The sequence below is a fragment of the Spea bombifrons genome, chromosome 3, assembly GCF_027358695.1.
Source record: "Spea bombifrons isolate aSpeBom1 chromosome 3, aSpeBom1.2.pri, whole genome shotgun sequence".
Lineage (NCBI taxonomy): Eukaryota > Metazoa > Chordata > Amphibia > Anura > Pelobatidae > Spea > Spea bombifrons.
This window is the reverse complement of record NC_071089.1, coordinates 8,807,870-8,828,832: the sequence shown is the minus strand read 5'-3', so window position 1 is coordinate 8,828,832 and position 20,963 is coordinate 8,807,870. Positions and strand designations below refer to the sequence as shown.

Below are 20,963 nucleotides of genomic sequence, written 5' to 3'. Positions count from 1 at the left end.
AAAATATCTTGCTGTGGATGGGATATACGTTTAGGTGGAAGAACATGGTCCTCTTCAGCCTTATACCTATATTCTCAAGAGCTGAATTTGGAAACGTGCGTCCTAAATTAACTGAGATCTCCTTGCATCTTGCACTAACCTTAGACGAGACCTCAGAATCCCACCGAATGTAGAAGACTTTATCTAGAATACCCAACATTGTTAAGCTCCACTCAACCTGAAGCGTGTCCTTCCAATAATCCAATAATCATTACAAAGTGTTTGATATTTATGCTAAAGATGACACATTATGAACTATAACATACCCAGCTTGACACAATTCAATGTGTTTACATTTTGGTAGAACATACCCAAACTCGATATAAATTCATTTCAACCAAGCCTCCAGGATTTCTCCCTCTACAGTAAACCCATTGTGTTTGGGATTCTATTAGCAATTCTCGCCCATGTTTTGCAATTTATCCACTCCCTGTTAATATTGTAGGTGATTTTTTATTGGGCCTGTGACAGGAGCTGCCGATTTAGCTCTTTCGGCCCCACTGATAAATAAACAACGCGCCGATCTGACCTTTGGGTTAACAGGTTTTTGAAGCGCGCTCCTCTCAGCAGTCTAAAAGATTCAATTACCATAAAGGTTCAAGAGCTTCCATGAATACTGAAAAAGTGCCACCATATGCCTGCCTAGGTGTTGTGGAACGGCAACTACTCCGCGGCCCTCCAGAGATATCCCTTAATTGTAAATAATTTTGCTGCGCGACAATCAAGTCACCTTGAATGCAAAAGCCTCAGTCTGTGGAGGCAAAGTGTTATTTAAGCTTTACTGGGCTGCGTTAAATTCTGCAATTTGAAGGGCTGTTAAGTTTTTCAATTGAAATTTCATTTAAAATGCAGGTGCCTTTTATTATATTGAGGCTTTACTGCTCTCTAGGTACAAGCAGAGAACATGGTGCAATAACACAAGTCTGGCTCAGTCACCGATCAGCGCAACAGCTGTAATTCCAGAACATTTAGCATTCTTATAAACCACATCCCGATAACTAGAAATTGCTACGGCCGATCACGAAAAATACTATAGCCCTCGTTCTGCCCAGAGCAATATTTGACATTTATGTGATTTTTTTTTTTTCTCCTTTTATTTTTTTTTTTTTTGGGTGTTTGAGAGCATTAGGTTTTATTACGTATCTTAAAAAAAAAAAAGATATACTCACATCCAGTAATTGTTTAAAATAGCTTTAGATTTTTTTTATTTTTTTTATTTTTTTAGGATTCAAATGTCAAGGCTTTAAAGATAAAAAAATAAATAAATTTCCAGAGAAACACCATGTGTCTGACTTCTTCTTGTAATATGTCGATTTAGGCAAATTGAAATTAAAAACAGCTATTTTGTGGGGCATTTACTGAGGTTTGATTCTAGACTAGATGGGCTGAATGGATCTTATCTGCCGTCAAATTCTACGTTTCTATAAAAGAAAAAAATATATAAATTCCATATACACAAATGTTAGGCTCTTATACTGCCCTTTTATATTGTATTTTTTTTGTTAATAAATAAAATTGTTAATTAAATAAATCGCATATTACTTCAGTGGTCTACTTTATAAAAAGTGGAGTAGATCAGAAGGCTGGGCAGAGGCCGCAGTGGATCCCTTTGTGTTTGTCATTAGATGTTCATGTGTGATGATAAACATCAAGACTCCGTACCGAGGGGTTTATTCACTAAAGGGAGAGTTGACAGTAGAGTTATGGTTTTAACTCGCTATTTGTTTATAAAGCGCCAACTTTGGAAGGTTTCTCGGGCAAGTATGCTGAAGTAAACCTGCATAATGTATAAATGCATAATAATAAGAAAAAGTGTCGGTGCGCTAAGCTAGTCTCAGGCTCAAATAATACAAATGTGTAATACGAGGCCTACCAAACAGGTGTAAGCATGCTGCAAGAAACAGTGTATTGGCTGTACAATGTATACAAGAAACAAAAACTGTCTGCGCTTCTTACCCTAATAAAGTTGGCAACAAATATATAAACATAATATAAATGAGAGGTTTTGGTTATATGAATTGGCCAAAGCATAATTAAGCTCACCCGCCACGTCAAGGCTCACTCTCAATAGGGTAAGAACCTACTCTCACCTCCTACATAGTGGGCACACAAAGCAGTTTATACTGCTACCAAAACCTTATTAATGTGTTGGGGGAGGTGCAATTAAACCTCCTCCCTATTAACCCCTGGACAGCAAGCTGCAACCAGACTGATGAGGAGCCAACAACCTCAAATATGTGCAAACAGGGAAAAGAAAAAGTGTCGGTGCGCTAAGCTAGTCTCAGGCTCAAATAATACAAATGTGTAATACGAGGCCTACCAAACAGGTGTAAGCATGCTGCAAAAACAGTGTATTGGCTGTACAATGTATACAAGAAACAAAAACTGTCTGTGCTTTTCCTGTTAATTGCCCCGTTGCGTAATAAACACTCCACACGAGGGAAGCGGTGACATCTGCCATACATGAAAACGGTGCGGTCAGATGCCATGTCCTGTACCTACGAGACTGTAGTTTGACAGTCTGTGCCCTGTACCCTGGGCGCTTTATTTATGAAATACTTGAAGGAAAGAGTAGGTGGGTATCCTGGCTTTTCCCCAATTATCTGGTACACGAGTCTGAATTTGATTGTACCTCTGCTACTCCCTGACAAACGAACCATTTTTAGTCTCTGCCGTGACACAGACATTTGAACTAAATTTGCCGATTTTGTTAATTCATGCGAATGTCCTAAAAATAATAGAAATATAGAATCTGATGGAGACGTGACGCATTTGGCCCATATTGTCTGCCTGGTTTTCCCGCTTTAAAGACTTAAAATCATTCCTTGGTCTCGTCTCACACCTTTGAGATGGGATTTTATTATTCTGTCATCAGCGCTCTATTCTAGTGCTTGTTTAATAAATCTGTCCATGGTTTGTTTTTGCAGCTTTCCACCATGACTATAATTGAGCCCTGGAACAGCCCTCTGGATAGGTCCATAATTATCCATTACCATTTACTGTAAGCGCCAGACACTGGGCAATCTGTTTTAACCCCTTCAAGACCGGGACGTACCTGGTACTTCCGGGTCAAAGGTCACCGGCAGACCGGGACGTACCAGGTACGTCATCGATGATGCGCGATCCCAGCGTCGCCATGGACGCTGGGAGCGCGAGGGGCAGCTGCTACTGACCGCTGGGTGTCCCCAGCGATCCGTAGCAGCCACTCCCCCTCAATTCCGTGCATGTGATCGCTTTGCAGCGAATCACGAGCACGGAATTTAAATATTTGAAAAAAAACGGCGGTCTTCAAGGGAAGGGCAGTTTGCCAATGCCGGTCCTGAAGGGGTTAAAGTGACGCCGTTTGCCACTGAAAATATAAGGACTATTTGTATGTGTTTTGAGAGGCCTAAACTAGATGAAATACGTTAATAAATACTAGGAAAATATTCATTATTTAGGTGAAGTCATCTAATCTGACGTACTTTCCCCGGCCGCGTGAGACTTTACGTCGACAAGGGCCGCCACGATTATGTAAAACGCGCGCAATGAATATAATTAGGGTAGTTAGCTAATACAGGGAAACGCTCTGAACAAGGGGAACGTTATGTTCACAGCTGTAGCAATCACTTTCTAGAGTAAGAATTCATGGACGAAATGACATGAAAAAGACGGTTATAAAATTTTAATGGAATGATAAAAGGCGAAAGTCAGGCTCTCGGCTGAATTCTTACAAATTCCTATATATCACAATCAGAACCTTAACCGTAAAATCAATGTGGAATATAACGTATTGTCGACGAGTTCGTCGCTAGAGAGAAGACAACAGGGTATGACGGCTTAAGGAATAAAACGGATCCTATGTCTCCGAAATAATTGTTTGTAAAAGTAATTATTGATAAGGGAGCTGCGCAGGTTCTCTCCCGTCTCCGAAAAAGATCTCTGATTCATATTCCAAGACCGATGCGTTCCGTCATTAATAAAAGAAGACTGCTTCGTTTCTGCAAATTAAATTATCTTTTATGACAAGCTATTTTGCTCAAGTACTTCAGAAGTCTGTACTTGAAATGAAGGGGAAATAAGCTATAAATATTTTCCGATTATCTGTCTGCTGCTAAATGTACTTATTTACTTTTTCCCGGTCTCTCCTCTTTCCTCCTCTCCACATCAATCTGCGAAAATATGTTATTTTTAAGAATCTCATTTATGTACATTTTTACATTTCTCGGAATAACTGTTTCATTATTTCCTTACTCTAAGTACAGTAACATTTAAATGTTTTTTATTATTTTTTATTTTTTTTTGCATTGTTATGACATAAAAAATACCAGTGTGGTTTACCAAAAATATATATATGAAGTTATAGTATCATATATATCCCAAGCTATAATGACTTATGATGTCATCGTTAACTTAGCAGACAACAAATTTATGATTGTTTTTTTTCTCCAACATTTTTTTTTATTTGTTTTTGTTGGGAACATCTAATTGGCATGCATGCAAGAAAGCATTGAGATACAAGTTTAACGGGTACTACTTTAACACCAAAGGGGAGGGATAACTTAACGGGGAGGAATAATTATACAAATTCTGATAACCGGAAGTTAAGATGACTGCCCCCCATGGTATACATATAAGGTGAGTTTTAACTACATATGTACATTGCTTAATTTAATCTGTAAGCATCCACATATAGCTTTATTAAGTATGGTCAAGAGTCACTCAACTCCAAACCTCAAGGGCTACAAAAGGACCAGGAAATCGGTGTATTCTTATCAGAAAAAAAGGTTTCATGAATTTTTAACTGAATTTTTTTAATTTTTGAGATGAGATTCCCAAAAATAGTGGACTTTTGTGCCCCCTGGTATAGTGAATATAGGGTTTGTGAAAGAGGCAGATCTCCGTTAAAGAAAATGTTTAATTCACCTGAATTGTGGCATCTTACAATATGCTTCCTTATGCCTTTAAAAAAAAAATAATTTATAATACTTTGAAAAACAAATAGATTTTTTATTATATGCATATAATCTGCATTCCAATGTGTCAGTCTTAATTCAAAAAAAAATTAAAACAATTCATTTTTTTAAAGAAAAAACAATGGATCTTTCTCAGCTGTTTGGAACACTGATGATCTGAAGGATCTTTTCCACATATATGGTATGGAAACCCATCATTTTCTAACAATGGGTTAGCAACTTTACTGTCTCTTTAAAACATTCTCTGCCAAATAGATTTCGGATACTGTTGTAATGCAATTTTTGAGACATAATATCCCTTTTTTTCTGCTCGTCCTTGTTGTATAAACCTGTTTTACAGTCCATATCTAATCTCCTACTCCCCGTTTTCCCTAGAGCATATAGAAATTGCCTATAAAAATCTTCAGAATGATAGCTTGAAAGTTAAACTTTATTTGTAGTAAAATAGTATAAAAAGTTCCAAAACAAGATGGATTTGACATTTGTTGGTCGATCACTGCTTAACAGCCATCTTTAAAAGAAATAGATAGAAATAAACTGATATGTGCCTACTTAGTGATATACTATAGACAGAATAATATGTTGGGAGCTCAAATGACTACTTTAGAACCGGGTGGAATGAGTTTTTATTGTTCTGCAAACTCCTAATGCCCTTGGCTGGATCATTGGTATCTCATGTCGCCCAAAAGCTACACAAAACACCACCTAAATGTATTATTTGTAAATATTACCATTAGTAACTTAAATTGGGCAGGTGGTTACTTGAATAAAAGTAATGTAAATCTCTAAGGGACATTTAAATTTGTATTTCCCAAATTTTTCTAGAAAAATTAAGATGTTAAGATGCTCCTAAACTATTTAATTGTCAGATATTTAAAGAACGGACGACGCTGTGTTCCTCACCTCTATTAACATTTAATTAACGGGTTGGTTTCTTTTTTCTTGAACAGTTTTAAGGCAATTTTCAATTCTGCGTCTACAGTATAGAATTTCACCCATTGGCTTCCCTACCTATTGAAAAATAAATCAGGACACTGATACCTCCTTATATTGGAGGGCATGGGCCTGTATTTTTTTTACTTTTTTTTCTTTCTTTTTTTTCTAGTTTTCTTGTTTTTTTTCTCATTTTTTTATTTTTAAAGGCTTTAAGAAAAGCCATGCCTTAATAAACTAAGATAGGGGATACTGGAAATATTGGCATAATCTGTTTAATAACCTATAGAACCCATACCCCTCCACTTTACTATCAGGCCACGATGTTTTCTTAGAATCGTCACATACACATAAAACTATTATTTTTTACCCAATTCATAACAAGTATTGTAAATATTCAAAAAGTGAAATCAAGAATACATCTTGAATGTATACTTACTATCTTCTTCAGTAAACATAACAGTCCAGTTGCTATTGGTACCGCCATACTTATTAAATGCACCAATTCTTAGATGATAAGCTGTAAATGGCTGGAGATCTTTAACAGTATATGTAAAGGAGGCCGTGGGTCCAGTATATAAGCTACAAAGAGCAATGAAAATATAGTTGAGTATGCGTATTCATAGTATAAGTACATCTGTGATTAAATAGTTAAAAAAAATTCTTCATGAGCAAAAAATATAGCGCTGTATACAGTAATGTCAGTCGGCATAGGCAGAAATCTGGTCATTTTGTTCCAATAAACTCCCTTTATCTGCAGATCTGGAAGCGGCCATTGTTGTCAGTCATGGGATATTTTGGGTGACTTTCCCGGCTCAATCACCACACTGAGCTGATGCTTTACGGCAGTGCTAATGGAGTCCCTTCCTACATAGACTCTCATTGGTCAAGTGAATTGGACACTGGGTGTCTAGATTAAGACTGTCAGGGGGTTTGTCTAGTAGATTGAGTTCCGATAACAGAGCGAGAACTCATACAAAAGGCTAATAAGCAGCTACCCAAAAACATTATATTATTATTATTACATTATATTGTAAGCTCGTTTGAGCAGGGCCCTCCTCACCTGTTGTCTCTGTTAGTCAACTTATGTTACATGCTACTTGTTATGTCCTGTCTACCCATTGTACAGCGCTACGGAATTTGATGGCGGTATATAAAACAATAAATAATAATAATAATAATAATATTACGCAACAGTAATTTATCAAAACATATCTTTAATTGAAGACTAGTAATAAAAATGACGGGAGATCCCCTTTAACTTATACATATGCTGTGGTTAGTTACAGTTGAGTTGAAGCAAAATGCATAGACTTGCATATGCTTACTCTGTGATTTCATCGGTGGCATCCGTAGCCCTCATCTGGAGCCGGTATCGGGGGAAGCCAGGAGCGTTATTACGGACTGGTGTAGACCAGACAACCTGAAGACTGGTTGGAGTGCCAGCTGAAACCCTCGGAGGCAGGACGCCATCTGGAGCTGTCGACAAAAAAAACCCACGGATGAATTAGAGCAGAGAAATCTATGGTGAACATATGTTGGATAAAATTGAAATGCTCCATATACTGGAAAAACTTCTCCTCGGGATCAACAGCAATGTTAATATGGACCATTTAATTTAATGTTATATCGCTGCTGAACTACTTCTCTGTTCAGTCCTATTTGAACCATTAGCACATGGCTAACAGGGTTAAAATAACATAAAAACGTATGCATACCTATAGCGATGATTTTTATTTTTTCATGCAGATAAACTGTACTTTTCTGGTACATTACATTTAAATGTAGCGTTTTAGTGCAAAAAAAAAAAAAAAAGAAACCGGTAAATATATGGTGTGTTTTATGCATCTTCTGGAAAAAAAATGAGCAAGAATACTTCTATTTTCCTTCTTTTATTATAATTTAGATTCATAATACCATTTCTAAATATTTGATTACTTAGAGAAAACATAGGGTCTTAATGCACGGGAATGTAATACTCCGAGGGCAATGGATTCAACGTATAAAATATTATGGGGGGAAAAAGGTTCCGTCATATGCAAATAATAATAAATTTATATATAAATAATATAAATTTGTGAATTTCAATGTTTGTTTTCCGATATTTTTTCCTGTGCTGAAAATGAAGAAATAATTCAGTTGTGATATGTGTTTTCTAGATTATAGAGGAAAATTGTTCATGATCTTTTCATGATTTGCAAAATGTTAACGTTTACGCATTAACTGAAAAAGCAATATGGGAGACAAACCAAAGCCTCTGGTGGCTGCAAAAAGCGGCAGAGGGTCCAAACAGCGGTCCGAACATAAGAGATTGTTTAGACATTATCCATATATCCGGCCCTGCGTCTATATATGTGTATATATCAAGTTCAGCCTGCGGTATGAAATACTGTGCGTATATATATATATATATATATATATATATATATATAAAATTTATATTTATTTATATATATATATATATATATAATAAAAGCTGCACATTGCTAAAAATTATATCTATATTTTTTAGCCTATAAAAACAAAATACAGTTGTAAACATCGCATTATATTCAGAAGCCACGGCCAATTAGCTTTTTAACTGATGATATGTGGCTACGAGCCTAATAAGCCGAAGGCTGGTTATGGATGAAGAAATATTGTGTCTAACAGCAGCTTTAAATAATAACGAGAATTATGTTTTTTCTATGAAACAACATAAACCATATTGTAGTATTATCCCAATTTTTTTTTTTACTTTAGTTCCTTTAAATCGCTTGCTGGAAAAATCCTTTTCTTTTTTATTTTATTTATTTATTTTTTACTATACTTCACGGACGCTCTTTACCAAGCACAGACAATTCCTGCTGTGGTTTCCCCTGAGAAAGAAGGAATGAGCTACTGACATATACTGTGTTTGAACTCTGTATATTCCGGATTATTAATTCTCTATCTCTGGTGTGCATGAAATATTATCCACACACAATTCCTTTGAGTAAAAGTTGAAGCGGTTTTTTTTGCATCAAGCAGAGCGGATACCCACAGAATTCCGCTCTATCAGCGCGGAATGAAGAGCGACGATGAGGAATGAGAGACTACACAGAGTAGCCATCACGGATGTACTTGAAGGATGCAGATAGGAGGCAGCCTATGAATACACATAGAGTAAATGCCATGAGAATATGTACTCATGATAAACTAGGCCATTGTGACATCTCTTCTTTGAAAGTTTAATACAGGAATCAGTGTTGAAATTGAGTTTCGCCAACTAATAATTCAGAGTTCTTGCTACATATTGTTACCCAGGTTCTACTATACATTTCTCAGAAGGGTTTCGCCGCCACTGATTTGGCTTTATAATTACATGACTAGGGATGGGGAAATGGCAAAAGAAATATAACAGCAATATTTTGCTCATTCTTACTAGCACATATTCGCAGTAAACATTTTTTATTTTGCGATTTTTAGGGCATTTTGCTCTGGCTTTTTTTTTTTTCTGTGTAAATATTTGCTCTTCATACTTTTTCAACAAAGACCTTTCTGCAGTGTGTCGAAAGTTTGTAGCATGCGGGATGAAGGTTAAATCATTTTTATATTTTAGCATATCAAGGATAAGAGTTAATTATTAGGGTATTTTTTCACATTATAGACTTTTATATTGATGATACGTGTATCTTCAGGTTAAGCCCACCAAATATTAATACGTTTTCTTTTTGCCCGACAGGACAATAAACCATCAGGACTGTCCATCATAAACCATCAGGACAACAAAAATGGGCTGGTTGTGACGTTTGTTAGTAAACTGCCTCTTACAAAATGTTCCAACATGGCGGTCCTTATACATATTTGTTCTTCTAGGAACCTGAAACAATCACTCATCTCCATTTTTCAGTATTGCTGCTAAATCACAATATTCTCAGTCTTTAGGACAGAAAAGATTTAAAATCCAAGGTGATTATATAACTTAACATTCAGTTAAAGACTGCAGGATAACAGAAAATAAATCACATAAATGCAACCACTTAGAAACATAATAAAACAATGATCTGGTATGTTAAGCAAATAAACCTTAGCAGATCTCTAATTGTATTTTTTCCTCTGGAGCTTTTATCACATAAAACAACACAAATGTTTAAGAATCGTTTTAATGGCATTAACAACGCCTACTCATAAGCTTCCGGGACCTCAGAGGTCTCCCCTTGACTTCTTGGTACATATCGTGAGTAGTCCAGTAGTCCAGCAAAGCTCTGGTCAAAGTATCAGGTGAGACGTTTTCTAATTTGCAAAAATCAATGCTGTTTGTCCACTCTCGGACGCTGGAGATGCCTTACGAGGGTCAATGGATCACAGAAAAGTGAGCGTTATGTGAGCAGTAGAAGAACACGGTGTCAGTGGTTTGGGAATACGTGAGGAGTCTGAGGACACTTGACCTGAATGTACTGACTGAAGACCTAACCTCATGATTCAATTCAGATTGAAGCAGAAGAAGGCCCTTGCCACCATGTAACTCATCTTTTATTAATCAAAGAATAAAAACACACGAAGACTCTTTTCACGTGGGTGTGAGGCGATCCTAAGTGATATTTTTCACTGGACGTCTCTTCAAGAGGCCCGTGCCCTTCAAACAATTCATACATAAGGTGAAGTTGTAAGGTGATCTTTGACTGTAGGGAAGGTCGGCTTGGGACCAAGGTCGTTTTATAGAAAGAAAGAAAATCATGGAAAATACTTTCCTTTGAACGTTGGAGGAAGTGGTTAAATCTTATTTTCAATGGCACCTCAATGTATTTCACCTCATCCCAACAGTGACTCGGTGTGGCGGGATGCTATTGACCAGCCATTATAGGGAGCATGTAAAAATATTAGTAATTGTAACAAAGCATATAATGTTATGCTGCCGTACGTCTCCTCTTCTTTCAGTATTATCCTTATTTCTCTTTTTAAAAAATATTTGTATGCAAATTTTTTTAAAAAATCTGTCTTAATCGCTGTTGGGTGTTGGTAGTGTTTCAGGATTCCTAAAAAAATCATGCAATTGAATTTTGATTTCCTTGAAAAAAAAAAGAATTGCAAATTTGAAAGACATGTTTTTAATATAAACCAGATGGATGGAAAAGCATACATTGCATACATGAGAAACCCGTCAGATAGATAGACAGATATATAGATATATCTAATAGACTTGTGCATTCAGATTCATATGAATTGCAAATTTTACGGATTTTTGAAAAATTCAGCGATTCGTACGAAGCCCTAAAAGCAAGGCCAGACTCCCACGAGTTTGTCTGAAATTCCTGGGTCCACATTCACTCACACTCTCATTCTCATTCACTCTCTCTCTCACGCTCTCTAAGTGTTTCCGTACCTTCTCTGCCGACCACTGCTGACCACTTCCGCATCTTCTTCCGCATCTTCTCCCTTCTCTTCTCTCTTCTCTATCTTCAATCCTTAATCTGCTATCTTCTTTCTTCATCTGCATAACCCAGCGGCAATTTACGACAAGATTGTGGCACTGCTGTGATCCTCCAATTGGGGAGATGACGTCACCACAAGCGCCGCTATATTGCCCTTAGTTCACATAAGGGCAAAATGATGGTGATTACATGACGTCCTCTACCCCGATTGGAGGATCAGGGAGATGACGTAATCCCAAGCGCCACCATATTGCCCTTAGTTCACCTGAGGCCAAAATGACTGCACTCGCAGTGACGTCCCCCTACTTTGACTGGAACGACTGGAACATTGACGTCCCCTACTTCGACTGGAACGATTTTTTCGTTTTTGCACATTTGCACAGATATTATCTAATCATCAAGAACACCTCCTTTGTTTATAGAAAATGTGTATTTCTAGTTTTTTTTTTTTACCTCAACCTTGGTAAACAGATTTTATTAAACAAGTACTTCTACTTTGCTTTGCATATCTTGATACCATGATTTATTCAGCGAGGATGAAAAAAATACATAACCATACTGGTCTTAAAGAAGATGGAATCTACAGTCCAAGTTGATACCTTGTATTGGGTCAACATAGAAGAAGAGGTAAAGCCCCATAGGCTTTTGGGACCAATAAAAGATATCGACTTCATCTATAGACTTTTTATTCAGCAAGCAATAGTCTCTGAGGTAGTGTAACATCTTGTACATCATCTAGTTCCAAACCTATACAACAGAAAACCCTTCCTTTCTATAACAATAAGCAACATTAATAATTTAATATACCCTATGCTCTCAGATCCGGGTAGAATGTATCACACAACATAAAACTGGCTAATATTTCACTTTAGTTTTTTTTTTTTTATATAATACAAAGTAGAATGTAATTCAAAGGGAAAAAAAGATACCATCATAACTTGTAAACGGCCACTTCTGTGGATATTACAGAGAAAAAAACATTCCTTTGACTATAGCCAGGCAGGGAAAAAAATCACGAGCGTTTTCCTCATGTGTTTGCCTTAAGAAAGCTCAAAAGAGAGTTCTTAAAGAATTTTTTTTTTTTCTAAATAAGCCACATGAGAATACGCAGTCGTGTTGGAATAGCAGAATTTTGCTCCAGGCGTGAATAGTTTAGTTTGAAATGGGGAACATAAATGTGTACATCTCCGCTTAGAAGGATTCCACTTTTTTTTTTTATTATTTCAGCAATTTGCACGTATTTTTGTAGCTATAAAAAAGTCAGAAATAATCATATAAGGTTTATTCTTCGCTAAACGGGATTACTCCTTTTACATATACTATATACCATTGGAAACATGGCAGTAGGATAGCCTATTACGGTACGTTTGATATCTCGAATCCTTTTAGTTATAAGAAAAAGAGGAACATTTTCCCCTTTTCTTTCATTGGGGGAAATTGGCATAAAAGGATATGGGGACACTCTCAAATTTACTTGATCTTGCTATGCATGTATCTGATTCTTACCAAACTTGGGCATTCTGTTTAAAAACACTATAACCAAATGGGGAAAACATGACAATAACGATCGGTAAGCACTTTCATCTTTAAATTTTAGAAAGCACACTGGAACGCAGTTAAATTATTCGAGAAGAACCCAGGGGACTTTGGTTGTTTGAACTTTCTTGAACCTATAACTGAGCACTTTAGCTTAAACTTCAACATTCTATTTGGACACAACATAGTACATCTTCATCACTATGTATCGTGGTACTAGCAGCATCTTTGTAATGTATATAATAAAGCATTTTGGATTATAACAACATTTATGAATTTGAGGTTTTATTAGCATTTACAGAAATAAAAGGTCACATTTTATTGCAGCTTTATTATATATATATATATATATATATATATAATAAAGCTGCAATAAAATGTTTGTTTTCTATAATCATCGTAAGCATCTTCACTAATTTCAAATTGGTTCTTATGATTTCATGTTAGTTCTTTGATGCCATTTCAGAAAAAAGCGTTCAGTTCACCTTAAAAAGAAAAAGAAAAAAAAGCTTCAAGTCTTGAGGCAAAATGAAGTGTATTTAAAATTTATATACTGGAGAATGCCTTTGTTTTGAACTTGAAAAACATGGAAACTTCGCTACTTTCCATGCCTTCCGACTCTATCCTCATTTGTTCTTCTGCGTTTCGCTGATTATTATGCAACAATGCCTTCAACTTGTGGTTCTATTATTTAACTCCATGCACAGTCATGGCTGACCCTTTCTGATCAATTGCCAATCCATACAGGTTTGACAGATAAAAGAGCCAATTAGATTTAAGCAAATTAAGGGACATCACCAATGTCAACTACTCATTAAAGGGATAGAGAGTTCCGTGCATACCAAATACAGACAATATACCCTGCCCCATTAACAGTAAAACTACCAACGACGGTACTATCTCAAGCCATCTTCGGGCTAAAGGTCAGGCGCAACTTAATGTTTGTGGTTTAACATTCTTAGTATCTGGATTACATTACTGTGCAGGGAAATTCTCATTTAAAACCTTCTAACCACGTAAAGATTTTAACCAATTTAGTATTTAATATATTAGGATATTTAAAATTATATAAAAAAAATTCTAGTGCCACATTACATATTATTTAGAAGGTTAAGCAATATATTCTTTAGAATATCAAAGGATCTATAATATGATATTTTCGAATTCCTTTTATCGGGGCTGGACTGTTGATGACAGGGAGACTCTGCCACTTTAAGGCCACCGGCCACCTGCGCTGGAGTACTTGCCTGGTGTGCCACAGCCAGATAGATGGCGAGTCCGGGCCTGCCTTTTATTATCATCGTGATTATACTTTTTTTATATATATATTGAATTTATACGGACAATGTCATCAAATTATTCGTTATGCACTAGTTTGAAGTGGATCTGACATTCTTGCACCTCAAAGCTTTTAAGTGTAATGGTTATGCAGATACTAATCTTTAAACGTAAAGAACTGTTTTCCCTCAACAGAGCTAATTTCAGAGGGATCTGAGACAAAAGTTGCTTTAACGTACGGTTAAGCGTGTAATGTACATTTGTCCTTGTGCACAGGCATGTGTCACATCTGAGACTGTGCATTCATCTACTTATGCACATACCACATGGATTTACTAAATATGTCTCTTGCATTTTGTGTCTTTCTCTTGTTTCTCTAATCAAATATTAGGGGTATTTTTTTCCTGAAGGAAATTTTCCCTTTTGAAGTCCAGGCGAGGTACTGAGATACTCTAATACCTGGGAATTCTGTGGGTTCGCCCCCGGAGTCTCCGCTGCTTACCTTGGACCTCTGGGTCACCTTTCTCTTTCTCCTGGCAGGGGACTGGTGTTTGGCCACGTCCCCTCCTACCCTCAGCTACCTGGGGCTGGCATCACCCCTCCTGTGGCTAGCAATGCCTCCCTGCGTGGCTAGTTCCAGCTAGTCCCATCCCATACAAAGCCAGTCCATCAGAATAGGGCGAGATCCGTGTGACCTACCAAGGTGCGTTCCCAGGTGTGCAATCTCTCAATGCAATCAATGCACGTAAACAGTTAAACATTTTAGATCTATAGAATAAAATTCGGTTACATTTAGTCTTTCATAGCTTAATTTTTTATTCTTCCTTTGAACACACATCTTTTCATCACATAGCAACTAGATGATTTTTAATGTAAAAAAATGACCTGCAAATAAGACCCTAGGGGATTTTTTTGGGCTCCGAGAACGCGCTTCTTAAATTCAGGGGCTATTTGTATCAAAATGTTAAAATGATGATACAGAGGAAAACTGTGCATGAATAATAAGCGCTACATTTGTCTGAATAATTCCTCATCCATAGTAATGCGCCCTGATTCACTTATTATTCATCCTGATACAGATCATATTGGAACAGAAATCGGCAATGAACATTTTTATTAATAAAGCTTAGTGAAATTGTAATTCTACTTAAGAACACCTATTCATATCAATGCCACATGGTTTTCTGCATGATTATACGTCTAAATGATGATCATATGCACTCAGGTCATTAAGTAAAGGAAAGCATGGACTAAAAACCTATCTAACTAATGGCGTATGCCATTAAAGCATCGCGGGGTCATAAAAAAAAATATAAAAGTAATTTTAAAAGCAGAGTGTTTATTAATTGTAATAAACAGCAACGTGAAAAACTGACAGTTGCCATTTCTATCGAGGCAAAGCAGAATATAATGTATATTTTATCTACAATTATTTTAGTGTTATTAAGTAACTGAACACTTTCCAATAATGCTGCCAAAAGTGTGATATACAGGAGGCTAGAATTGAGCCAAACGCAATAAAATCAGGAATGATATACAGAAATATAGAAATTAGACGGGAAAAAAATGGGAAGGCATTAGTTTCCACGTGCAGAAAATGAATGGTATAATGTATATACAATAGCAATACTGTCTTAACCGTTTGTAGTCCACTTTTGACACCAACATATTGCATGCTGCTGCATAATGGGGGAAAGAGAAATGTGAAAGCTTCCCAGTATAATACGTACAGTATATAAGATACGGTGCACTATATAGATAACAAAGGTACAGTTTGGTTGGGGGTTTGCAAAAGAGTCGCAACCTCAACTCACATCTAACTCAATACTCAAAAAGAAGCTGCGTTCAAGTTTATGTAAGTGAATACAAGTTGAAAATTTGTGAGCTGTAGTCCAGTTAAACTACCAGTTAAAAAAATAAATAAATATAAAAAATTAAGTTCTTCTGGATCCCCTATTAACCAGCAAGTTCCCACTGCTTTTTATGCAGGGGGTAGGCAGGGCTGGCCCTACCATGGAGCAGAGTGGGGCAATTGCTCCAGGCGGCACTTTTGAAGGGGCGCCGAGTGGTTTTCGCTTACCAAGTTGTCAGTACCCACTCGGCGCCCCTCTCTCTACTCTGCGAGCCCTCTAGCTCGGTCTCGGTACCTGTACTTTTAACTTTATAAACAAATATGTTCTCTATTGCTACTTTTTGTGTATAGTATATATTGTTAAAAAGTGTACATACCACCAGGAGGTAGAGTTATAAGGATTGTGTCGCTGATCAGGTATCCTTGACTATTGGAGGCATTGATGCGGATGCTGTAATCGGAAAAGGGGACCAGACCAGCAATAAAAACCCATTTGTTACTATCTTGACTGCGATGCAAGACTTTGGTGGAATTAACAACACCACAAATTTCATTTCCTGTTGGTGGAAAAAAAAAAGGTGAAATTATTTGTTAGCATTTAGTAAATCAAATCAGAAAAATACTGCATTCAGCTTGTCTACCTTGAAACTGTGTGCGTCCCCATCCCGCAATTTGCTGTCTCCCATATCCTTCACCCTTGTCCTCTTTCTCTTGCTGCTCCCCTTCTCGCTCCTTAGCACCTTTACCCACACTGCCACTTGCATGTTTTCACGTTCCTCTAACCAGCCCATTATTTGAGGTTAAAAAGTAGAGTGTTCAGGGCTATGACATCATCCACCAGGTATTTCCATCAACAGACTCCACACAGCTCCCGAGCCAACGCATACTGGACGCCATATTGATATTGGTCTTTTGTTAAGAATGTTGCTGAACACTTGACTCAAAAGACACCCTAATGCATTAAACCATGGCAGCTGGACATGAAGTTTTAAACCCATAATTAAATAACAGGTTGAACAGTAACAAGCATTGGTTAGTGATATCATAACATGGCCCTTCCAACTTTACCAAGCCACCAACCTGCCATAACCCTACTGAATATCAGCGCTGGTAAAATACATATTCCATGACTCTCAATGTTTTATTACACATCCGTAATACTACTAATACTACTAATGTTACAGCCAGTGGAGATGGTATGTATAACTTCTCACACATTTAATCTACTTTCTAAGTTTCAATTCCAAATAAAAAATGTAAAATTAACCTTCCAGTGCCACGTAGTGTTTCTCTATGTAAAACTATACACCTTCGCTTTATATGCACCAGCATAAGCTTGTTCACGTATGTGCACTAGTTGCTACATCAAGCTGTGTTTCTAAGGGAAATAGGTACTAATACGTAAAACGTAATGGTCTTAAAAACATAATTGTTAAATATTATTTGTTTAGTTTATAAAAGGTAACCATCTCACGCTTTTGCTAGCTTTCAAACCATCATTTTAATAAACATACTAGGGTTTTAGCTGCCAAGGAACCACACCAAGCTCATCTGGTAAATCAAATAAGTTATAGCAATAACTGTTATTCTTCAATCTGAAGACTGCCATGTTTTAGGGCTTTTCGGGGTGAAGCTGGTTGTTGGAGTACATCTCTGTCAGGTCTACTGATACACAGGACAAAAGTGGAAGAGATACAATATATGCAATTGTCTATGCAGCCCTCTCTTATCTAACCCTTATGGTCTGCAACCTGTCTGACAACTCAGAAACCCAGATGATCTATCTTGGTCTTGATAATGTCTTGAAGGAGAACAGATCAAGTTTGAGCTTACACTCGATCTGGGCTTACACTGGACCACCACCTAGGAGGACCCTACTTTTCTTAGTTTTTAGATGGAGAACTATGTTTTATTGAATCTTGGAGAAAAAGTGGGGCTAGTCTAAAAAAGACAGGGCAATTGACTTCTGGAGCAAATACAAGAAAGAGTAATGGGGGAAAGGGGTTGGGGGAAAAGGGAGACAGGGGAGTAGGAATGATTAGTGGTTAAAGAAGTAGATGGGGTGCTAAGGTGAGAGGCAAGGAGCAATTGGGGGGTAAAACCACCAGTTGATTTATCTCTGTTCCTAATCAGGTATAAGTATAAATGCAGGCTATGTTGGTATTTTGTAGAAGTATTTAAAGTCGTTTTGAATTGTTGCAAATATTCCCATGATTATAGCACTCACTGCTTCACTCTATAACTATAAAAACTGTGAAACAGATACATTTTATCACATTGTAACCAGTTACCATTTGATGTGTATCGCAGGCCGCGACTCACCACTTTCATCCTGACATAGTGCCAACTTTAAAATTAATATATGAAGGTCAAACAGGAGCCGCATGTCAGCGATTCTGAGTGATGTGGGATCACCCGTGGGAGATTCCTCCATATTTCTTTTTTTCATTCAACCTTAATAACGTTTTTCAATCTATGACTACAACTACTGGGTATAATATTTCTACATCTGGATAATTATGAGTTGGCAAATATTCTTTATTTTATGCCTTTTTTGGGTTCACCTTCTGTCTGGATACAAGAAGAAAGGGGTTCCTGTTCATGGCCCAAATGGTACTGATGCCTGATGCTCATGAGTCTGATTACTCCCTAAGTCAATTATGATTTAGCCTGGGATCTGCCTTTAATGTGCACTCCAAACAGGAAAGAACAGATAAAACGCCAACAGTTAATAAAAATATGTATTAGCAGCCGTCAGGTCGATACACGCATATGCAAGTATATGAATATAGCATGTGTTCATGAGTATCCAGCTGGTGGCCATACGAGCCACAATAAGGGTATGAGCGAGACACCGCGTGACCCCTGTTTTGTTTTTGGTTTTTTAAAAAGAAACTCACTAGGGTGGGACCTTCTCAGGCAAGTGTTTTATTTCACTTCAACTCACCTTCAAATAACTTCAGTGATTAACCCCTTAAGGACAATGGGCGGTCCCTAAACCCATTGAAAATAATGCACCACTTTCATCCTGACATAGTGCCAACTTTAAAATTAATATATGAAGGTCAAACAGGAGCCGCATGTCAGCGATTCTGAGTGATGTGGGATCACCCGTGGGAGATTCCTCCATATTTCTTTTTTTCATTCAACCTTAATAACGTTTTTCAATCTATGACTACAACTACTGGGTATAATATTTCTACATCTGGATAATTATGAGTTGGCAAATATTCTTTATTTTATGCCTTTTTTGGGTTCACCTTCTGTCTGGATACAAGAAGAAAGGGGTTCCTGTTCATGGCCCAAATGGTACTGATGCCTGATGCTCATGAGTCTGATTACTCCCTAAGTCAATTATGATTTAGCCTGGGATCTGCCTTTAATGTGCACTCCAAACAGGAAAGAACAGATAAAACGCCAACAGTTAATAAAAATATGTATTAGCAGCCGTCAGGTCGATACACGCATATGCAAGTATATGAATATAGCATGTGTTCATGAGTATCCAGCTGGTGGCCATACGAGCCACAATAAGGGTATGAGCGAGACACCGCGTGACCCCTGTTTTGTTTTTGGTTTTTTAAAAAGAAACTCACTAGGGTGGGACCTTCTCAGGCAAGTGTTTTATTTCACTTCAACTCACCTTCAAATAACTTCAGTGATTAACCCCTTAAGGACAATGGGCGGTCCCTAAACCCATTGAAAATAATGCATTTTGAGCCCGTACATGTACGGGCTTTGTCATTAAGGGGTTAAATAGGATTACACTCCATGGTCCTTAGCTCAGAAGCTGAGCGGATGTTTATATATAGGCATCAAATGCAATGGAAACATATTTGAAGTGAATAAATTCAATAAACATTATGAAGGGCAACCCTATTTTTTTCAAGAGGACCTTGGCCAATGCGTAAAAGTCATGGAACGCGCATTGGGCAAACCAGGCAAAGGCCCGCTAGGTCCTTGCCTAATGGCGTTTCCCACCTTCCGTTTGGCCCCTGATGTGACCATTCCAGTGCTTTAATGTCCAGCTGCTGGCTGCATACACACAGCCACACACTGCAAAAGTGTAAGCATGTAGAGCGTCACGTGTAGCAGCAAGTGGCCATGCGGCTGTTTTATTGGTCGCCGACCTTAAAGTGCCAGGCTGATTATACACCCCAGTATGTCCCTGGTGCATTAATAAAAACAGTAAGAACGTAATATTTCAGCTCAAAGCACAACTTATTAAGGTTATAAAAGTTTGAAAAAAAAAGTGGTCTTATCACCATAGCAACCAATGGAATACTCCTACTGATTGAACAAACCATTGGTTGCTATGGTGATAAGACCACTTGCCAAAGGCTTCACCAGAATCACATTATGTGCAGTAAAAAAAAAAGTCAAATACTAACTGGTTTATTAACACATTATAACATACAAGTTTTACATTGTTCACTTAGCATATACAGCATGTCAATGAAGATCATCTTCTTCCTTAATTGGTGTTCATAATTCACTTTATCCATATGCGATTTTGCCCTCTCTAGAGAAATGAAGTGACGACGAGCAGAGAGACGAGCGATCGGCTGAGATCCATAATCAAATATCTAGATTGATTATGTCACTTGCACTCGTATTGATTTCAATTGGAGTGGCTGACCTGGGAGAATAATAAAAATGTAGGGAGAACTGATTTATGTGAACAAAATAAATTCTTTTGTGACTGGTAATCCAACTTAGATCGAGGCATCTCTTCTAGAACCAAAAAACACTGCACAAAGGAGAAAAAGAATATAATAGAAAATCCAAACTAGTTTTGTTTAATAAGGTATGAACTATTTTTTTCAGATAAATGTTGAAAATATAGAATATTTATTTATTCCATATATATTTTTACCTCTATGATCTATATCAGACCTTAGAGTATATCCTCTTGAATTCTATTTATTAAATTGATCATGTAATAAAATTTACTGTTACAATGTTTGCCAAAATGCA

General features: G+C 37.2%; 1 protein-coding gene across 1 annotated transcript in view; it reads right to left on the bottom strand.

Moving 5' to 3' along the window:
- The window catches only part of USH2A (usherin), a 266,301-nt gene that overhangs the window by 103,701 nt on the left and 141,637 nt on the right, over positions 1–20,963 (bottom strand). Inside the window, exons 38-40 of the mRNA XM_053459159.1 lie at positions 16,364–16,555; positions 7,256–7,406; positions 6,367–6,509 (exon numbers count right to left, since the gene is read on the bottom strand). Coding sequence (XP_053315134.1) covers positions 6,367–6,509; positions 7,256–7,406; positions 16,364–16,555 — 486 coding nt within the window. The remainder of the gene's footprint in view (positions 1–6,366; positions 6,510–7,255; positions 7,407–16,363; positions 16,556–20,963) is intronic.